Raw genomic sequence first — 7,564 nt, forward strand, 5'->3', positions numbered from 1 at the left:
TGAATCTCTGCACCACTCAGTCTCTAATTTGGAAGGGAAAAATAATTTGGCATAGTGGTCCTGAATGGTCATCGGCTTTTCAGCTTTAGATGACTATTTTGTTCTAGAGAGTGGAACACATATTAATAAGGGAATGCAGATTCTGTGGTCTGCTATTCGTTTATGTTACAAGACTGGCCATTTGTTGTTCCCATAGAGTTGTCTACTCTTTGGATTTTGAAGGAATTAAAGCTGTTACTTCCCATGTTCTCCTAGTGCACTCTGCTAGAATAAGCAGTTTAGTGCCCAGCAGGCACTTAGGATCAAAGGACTTAGAGTTTAAAACCTAAGGGTCCCTGTGCATTGACAGTGTGTCTTCAGAGGAAGGCTATTGCAATCAGCTATAGTATTTTGATTTTTTTTTAGCTTTGTATGTTTTCCTGTCACTGCATTTGTTTCTGTGTAGTGTAACGTTCTGTGTGTGGCAGGCGCCTCACATATTGAGTGCTTCTGAGGCTTTCAGAAATTTTGTTGCATGTCCATGTTACTGGGAATCAGGTATCCTTTGTTACTTTGATATTTTAAAAGGTTTGTTCTGTGTGTAATGAGAGGATATGCCCGTGTTTTAATTGTAGGCAGCTGATCTACAACTACCCTGAACAGCTCTTTGGAGCTGCTGGTGTCATGGCTATTGAACATGCGGATTTTGCTGGTGTAGAACGTCTGGCTCTTGTTACAGGTATGCAGAGTACCTTGTTGTGTGAAACTGGGAGGGTCGCATTATTTGATCTTCAGTAAACATTAAAGCTCGATCACCTGGTTTGTACTTATTACTGTTAAGCAGATCTATGAATGTGAAAAGTACTCAAAATAAGCTTTATTTTACAGTACTTAAATACAAATGTATATGGAGGATGCTATGAAATTGGCCATAAGAAATTTTGAAATTACTTTGTCGATTTATCAACTGCTATATAACTGTCAGTATTTTTTCAGAAGCAAAGTAACCCAGTTTCTATCTTCAGTGTGTTACACTTCACAGGTAAAATGTCTGTTTTGATTATGAATCCTCCTTGCATAATGATTTAAACATACTTTTTTTTTCTATAGCAGCTGTGCATAAAGGATTGTTAATTCTAACTGTGGAATATAGTTTAGCCAGTTAGTGCCAGTTAGTGATTTTCTTTTATATTTTAAAAATAATTTCACTTAAGTCCCTGCTTAATAAAATTTTGAGATATTTGTTTTCCAAGAAAAAGATAAAACTTAGCAATGGAAAGGATAAGATGATGAATCCAGAAGTTAGATGATGAATCCAGAAATTAGTTAATACCACCTTGTTATAAGTGGCTGTTGTTTGATTCTAGTAATGGAGAAGACTGAAGAGTCATCCTTTGTTAAAAATGTGGGCCTGAGTCATCAACTTGAGGCGGACCTCAAATAACACTAACAACCCGGGTATTTTGAATATGAGCCAGCAGTGTGCCCAAGAAGGCCAACGGCATCCTGGCTTGTATCAGCAACAGTGTGGCCAGCAGGAGCAGGGAAGTGATTGTCCCCCAGTACTCAGCACTGGTGAGGCCACACCTTGAGTACTGTGTCCAGTTTTGGGCCCCTCACTTCAAGAAGGACATTGAGGTGCTGAAGTGTGTCCAGAGAAGGGCAAAAAAGCTGGTGAAGGGTCTGGAGAGCATGTCCTGTGAGGAGTGGTTGAGAGAACTGGGGTTATTTTGTCTGGAGACAAGGAGGCTTATTGCTCTCTACAACTACCTGAAGAAAAGGAGATTGTAGAGAAGTGGAAGTCAGACTCTTCTCCCATATAACAAATGACAGGATGAGAGGAAATGGCCTTAAGTTGTGCCAGGGGAGATCTAGGTTAGATATGAGGAAAAATTTTTTTACAGAGGGCTCTGAAGCATTGGAACAGGCTTGGAGTCCCCATCCCTGGAGGTATTCAAAAGACGTGTAGATTTGGTGCTGGAGGGCATGGTTTAGTGACCCTGGCAGTGCAGGGTGAATGGTTGGACTTGGTAATCTTAAAGATCTCTTCCAACCAGATTATTCTGTGATATTTAGTGTTGGTCAGTGTAAATGTGGCTCTAGTAGCTAATGAAGATGGAACATCTGGAATGCTACAGGTGATTCTCATTGCTGAAGTTAGAGATGGTAAACAGGCATATCATAGAAGGTTGATTATGAAATCGATGAGGACAACGGAGGACTTGCAGAGAGAAAGGAAAAGATCCTGACTTGCTTAGCTGAGCAAAAATGAAGTAGCAATTGTGTATAACTGTCTGTAGGCACACTGACATAGGCAAACGCTTGATTGAGAGGAACGTTGCTTATCCTCTGCAGGAGGTTGAAAGCAAATGTTGTAGGCAGAGCATACGAACCATATCAGACCACACTGGATCAAATAGTACTGCTGAAAAAAATAGATGAGCTTTTAGTCAGCATAGACTCTGTACTACAAATCTTGTCTTTCCTTGTACCGCTGCAACTACAGCAGTGCTGCGAGCTAATGTGGAATAGTTGAGCATACATTGGGAGTGAATACACGTAAATGGTTTTCTAATGGGAAGGCAACGTACTAGAACAGTATTCCATTCAAAGACATTTTGGTCTTTTTAATATCTATTTTGTTTCTGATAGGAGAGTTTACAATCAGTGCACCATATTGCTGCTACAACATGGCGCAAGACTCGTGCGTGATTCAGGACAGCAGTGGCCAGTGGTTCTGAGCCATCGTCAGGCAGGCAAAATGAGTACTAGCGCAAGCTCAGGTTTAAAAACATAACAAACTCGATTTAGTCTTTTATAAATACTGTTTAGGCAGATAGACGTTTTAATTGCAAAGATCAACATTTAATCTCTTATTCAGACAGAACTCAAAAACATTACAGCTATTGTAGTTCTAGTAGCGTGAAACAAAATGCTGGTGTTTTAAGGACTTGTCAACATCAGGTGAAAGTTTCTGGTGCCATATACTGACAATGGGAAAATGTTGCTTCTCAGTATTGTTCATATTTTGGCAATTATGAAGATAATTATTTTTCCACTCTCTTCCCCTGCTCCCACCTCCACCTTGGTTAGACTTTGCCTGAATGGATGCTTTAGCCGTGAGCTCTATGACTTTTGTATGATGCATTTGTAGGTGGTGAAATTGCATCAACCTTTGATCACCCTGAGCTAGTGAAACTAGGAAGCTGCAAGCTTATTGAAGAAGTCATGATTGGAGAAGATAAACTCATTCATTTCTCTGGAGTGGCGATGGGTAAGTGTTTATCACTAATGGCATGTTGTAACATTTGTGTTAACCGTCTGCTAATGCTATTCAGTTACTGGGACAGCATAGGAATTTTGTAATGATTCATGTAACCATTTTTATTAAAGTTACTCTTCAGTAAAAATCTTGCAAAGATGCATGTTCATGGTTGACATTGTGTATGTTTAATGTTACATAAGCGAATGTAAACATCTGTAAAGATGGGAACCAAAAATTTCTGCTTTGGGAGATTAAATTGACAAGAAGAGTGGCAACATGTCATACTTCAAGAACTTGAGAGTTTGTTGCAGTAAATGCTGGTATGCTAAGTTCATGAGGCATTGTTTTGAGATAACACTAATTTTCTATTAAATAAGATGTGGAACAATTCATTGATGAAAGCCACAGCATAGTGTCCATCATTTAATTCTACCTGTGAGATGTCATCATGCTCTCTTTTCTCCCCGAAATTGATCTGCAGCAATAGCAAAACCATTACAATGCTTTGCGATTGCCTCTCTTTGTCTTTGTGGTGGTGTTTTTGGGGGGGTTTTCCCAATCTTTTCACATTTATGCTTTTTAGGTGAGGCTTGCACTATAGTTTTGCGCGGAGCAACACAGCAGATTCTAGATGAAGCAGAGAGGTCTTTGCATGATGCCCTCTGTGTTCTCGCCCAGACGGTGAAGGACACTAGAACTGTCTATGGTGGAGGTGAGTATTACATTCTTTGTACGTGATACGCATTTTGTATTAGTGTTCAAGTCAGATAAAAACCATCTGCGTGTCTTCAATGAACAGGTTGTTCAGAGATGCTGATGGCTAATGCTGTTGCAGAACTTGCCATCAGAACACCTGGCAAAGAGTCTGTTGCAATGGAGTCCTTCGCTAAGGCTTTGCGAATGGTAAGTTTGTTTAATTAGATTGCTGGATTAATAGACATAAAGTTTCACTAAGTTTACTAACTTCTGATGTTGGATACTTGCTTCTGTTTACAAGATTTTGGTTTTCTAAAATGTAAAATTAAATTTAGCAACGTGTCTTTGAACAGAGGGGGAAGAAGCTACTGTTTTCTCTCTCAGGAAAAAGTATTGGTGATTGGTGTTTTAATAATTCTGCATGTTACAGAATTCTAAATGCTTATGTGCTATGCCTCTTCTAATTGCTTCTTGCTCCCGCTACCTGCAAGGTTAAAAGCATGGCAGAAATAGCATGTAAAAATCTCAGCTTATTCCCTTGACAACCGATAGAGAAAAGAGCAACCCTTCTGTTCTACTGATACTCTAGTGCTATTTGATTGTATTCTTGTACTACCAGAAGTTTCTGGACTTGCATTGGACATTGGGTCTTAGTAGGAAATAAGAATATCCAAGAAATGTTTATAAAATAAAATACTGTGCTAACAGACTGTCAGTTTGAGGAGGAATTGCCTTCCTGTAATTTAAATTAGGGAAAATATTTTTTAGGAAATAAATTAAAAACCATAGGAAAACAATTCTCTCAAGAATATTAAAAGAGCATGGTAAGATTTGGCATTACCTATTCAGTAAGCATGTGCAATTTGCACTGCTGTCATTTAAACACTGAGCTGAGTGATCTGGTGGTGAATGCTTACCAGCAAACTTAGGTTCTTAACCTTTTCTACATTTGCAGTCCGAAATGATGAGAGAGATTTCTTCTGACCGTGTAAAATGAACTAACAAATCTTCTAACATGCTTTTGTCCTCTCAGCTACTCTCTTGTAACAGGGTCTTAAACAATATCCTTAGAAAGGTAGTTTGAATTTTTTTTCTTTTCCCCTATCTTCTGATCACTGTAACAGATCATCTGCCATGTTTTTAAAACTTCCTCTTTTTGAAACCAAAGCACTGGTAATATCAAAGTATGCTTCATGTTTACTAGGGATCAATCCCTGCATTAATTACAAACAACCTGTTTATCCCCTTAGATCCCAACAATAATAGCTGATAATGCTGGCTATGACAGCGCAGATCTGGTCGCTCAGCTCAGAGCTGCTCACAGTGAAGGGAAGACTACTTATGGACTTGGTAAGGGGCTTGATTAGTACTTCAGTTACTGTTCGAGAGGGTGATTAGGCTTATTAAACTTGGGCATATCTGATTGTCACTGATACATTCAGCTGAAAGAACTGAGTATGTTAATTTCTGTGGCTTTGCATAGAACGTAGGCGTACAAGGTCACATTCCTTTGTGTTCTACCAGCCTTTTCCCAAGAGTGAAAAGCTTTGTTTTTGAAGAGGATGGTTTCCACTTGTAAAAAAAAAACGTTTTCCTTACTCTGAGTCTAGTTATATGAAGCTTAGAAAGAAAGGCATTGATTTAAACAAAACCCCAACACAACCAAACAAAAGACCAACCACCTCTTAATGTGCCTCTTCTTCCAGATATGAAAGAGGGTACCATTGGCGACATGGCAATCTTGGGAGTAACGGAAAGTTTCCAAGTCAAGAGGCAGGTTTTGCTGAGCGCAGCTGAAGCAGCAGAAATGATTCTTCGTGTAGATGACATTATTAAAGCAGCACCAAGGTATGGTCTGTTACAGTGGTAATGAGTAACCTCCTTCAGTGGAAGAGTAACTGTGCAGAATAATCTTTTTCTAAAGAAAGAATATTTTATTTGAAATGAAGATTGACATCGAACATGCCGGTGTTCATGCTAAATGATATTAGTGGTATGAACAGGCCCTTAAGAGGCATCAGTGCACTTAAATTAGCATGCCGGAGCAGTGCCTAGGTCATCTGAGGTCACTGGCTACTCACGTGCCATATATAGTATTGAAACATCTGCAGAAGTGGCTGACCAAAATTTAAGGGAGCAGGCTGCTTTTTTCTTTTGGCAAGAATTATAGTGTAATGCCCAGCTGCTTCTGAAATGGAATGTGCAGCTAAAACAAAACAACACTTGTTAAAAGTTTGGGAAGAAATGCCACTTGTAGGCAGGTTATTCCGTGTGTGCCCACTCCTGGGTAGTTTGCACTGCTTTGTGAGTCACCGTTGTTTCTACCATGGTCAGAGGTGGCATATTAGCTTTGAGATGATACTGCCTATAGTGCTGTGAGATAAAGCTACCACTGAACACAGAGTACCAACTAAAAAACAAAAATAAGGGTGTGTGGGGTGGTTGGTGGACATCAGCATGGCAGTGACTTTTCTGATTTTTCTTTTTCTCCCCAGAAAACGCGTACCAGACAATCGCCCATGTTAAGTTTTCTTTGGTACCTGAGGATGTGTGGACCAGATCTTACCTAGTGATTTTTTTCTAATGATCTAGTTCTCATGGAACAGAAGCTTGAGATGAGCAGATCTCCATCAGTGGCATGAAGTAACTGTCTTCAGTTGGCTTTAACTTATTTCAGTTTATGCATGGTGGAGGAGAATACACTTGCAAGCAAAACAGGGATTTTATCCAACCCTATTCCTTCTGTTCCTCTCCAGGTTCCACTTAAAATACACAGAAGTAAAAAAAAAAATTCAAATTCATCGAAGTTGTGTTTGTCTTTGTGTAAAACCGACAAGGGCCGTTTCATTAGAAAAGCTGTGGTGCTCACTGTCAGTGCTCAGATGCTTCAGGAGGTGACTGGACAGTCAGCGCACAAGGTCACCTCTCAGACCTTTGTAGCTCTCTGGTGCAGGGTGACCTGGTGTGGTTAGTGTAAGTGGTTTATGCCAGTCCTGGCCATATAGGTATTGAGTTGTGATCCTAGAAGCAGGCCCTGAAGTTAAATGTTACCCTTTGAAAGGAAGAGAAAAAGCTGGAGAGGCACCTTAGTCAATGCCTAGAACTACAACTGAAGGGATTTTACAGCTTTTACACCACAGATTTTACGTAGGTAGGAGTTGTGCTGAGGGGAGTTGAGAGGAGGAGGCAGTTTGGGGGAGATGTCAGCATCCTGGAGCAAACAGTCTGGGCACTTGGCTGTAAAGCAGTGGACTGGGATGACTTATACAAACACTTGCAGTAGAGGGCTGTTGGTGGAAAATGTGCCAGGCTGCGTCGCGTTCTCTTCCCCCCCGTGCTCCCTTTCATGCCTGCTGTAGCCTATCTTAGTATTCTCGGGGTTCCCCATTCCAGTAATTGCTGCAAGCGCAACAAGCGTCTCGAAAGGACTAGTGCCTGTCTGCTCAGGTTGTGCGGACTCCGATGCCTGCAGCAGTCTTCATGGCAGGTTCTTGATGACTGTAGACAGAGACAAGCACAGCCACTGTCTCTGTGGGAGCACCGAGAGAGGTGACAGTTGGACACTGTGACCCTTCTGGCCTTCTCAAGTATAATGCAGCACCTGGGCAAAGACATGGGGAAGTT

The 7,564-nt window shown here is 40.6% G+C and overlaps 1 protein-coding gene across 1 annotated transcript in view; it reads left to right on the plus strand.

Moving 5' to 3' along the window:
* CCT2 (chaperonin containing TCP1, subunit 2 (beta)) overlaps positions 1 to 6,730 on the plus strand; it is a 12,292-nt gene extending 5,562 nt beyond the window's left edge. Inside the window, exons 9-15 of the mRNA XM_010142115.1 lie at positions 615 to 718; positions 3,134 to 3,253; positions 3,828 to 3,956; positions 4,044 to 4,147; positions 5,191 to 5,290; positions 5,647 to 5,788; positions 6,436 to 6,730. Of these exons, the coding sequence (XP_010140417.1) occupies positions 615 to 718; positions 3,134 to 3,253; positions 3,828 to 3,956; positions 4,044 to 4,147; positions 5,191 to 5,290; positions 5,647 to 5,788; positions 6,436 to 6,466 (730 nt within the window). The 3' untranslated portion in view covers positions 6,467 to 6,730. The remainder of the gene's footprint in view (positions 1 to 614; positions 719 to 3,133; positions 3,254 to 3,827; positions 3,957 to 4,043; positions 4,148 to 5,190; positions 5,291 to 5,646; positions 5,789 to 6,435) is intronic.
* Positions 6,731 to 7,564: the final 834 nt, after the last annotated feature.

This window comes from Buceros rhinoceros, unplaced genomic scaffold, assembly GCF_000710305.1.
Source record: "Buceros rhinoceros silvestris isolate BGI_N320 unplaced genomic scaffold, ASM71030v1 scaffold32148, whole genome shotgun sequence".
NCBI classification, from domain to species: Eukaryota; Metazoa; Chordata; class Aves; order Bucerotiformes; family Bucerotidae; genus Buceros; species Buceros rhinoceros.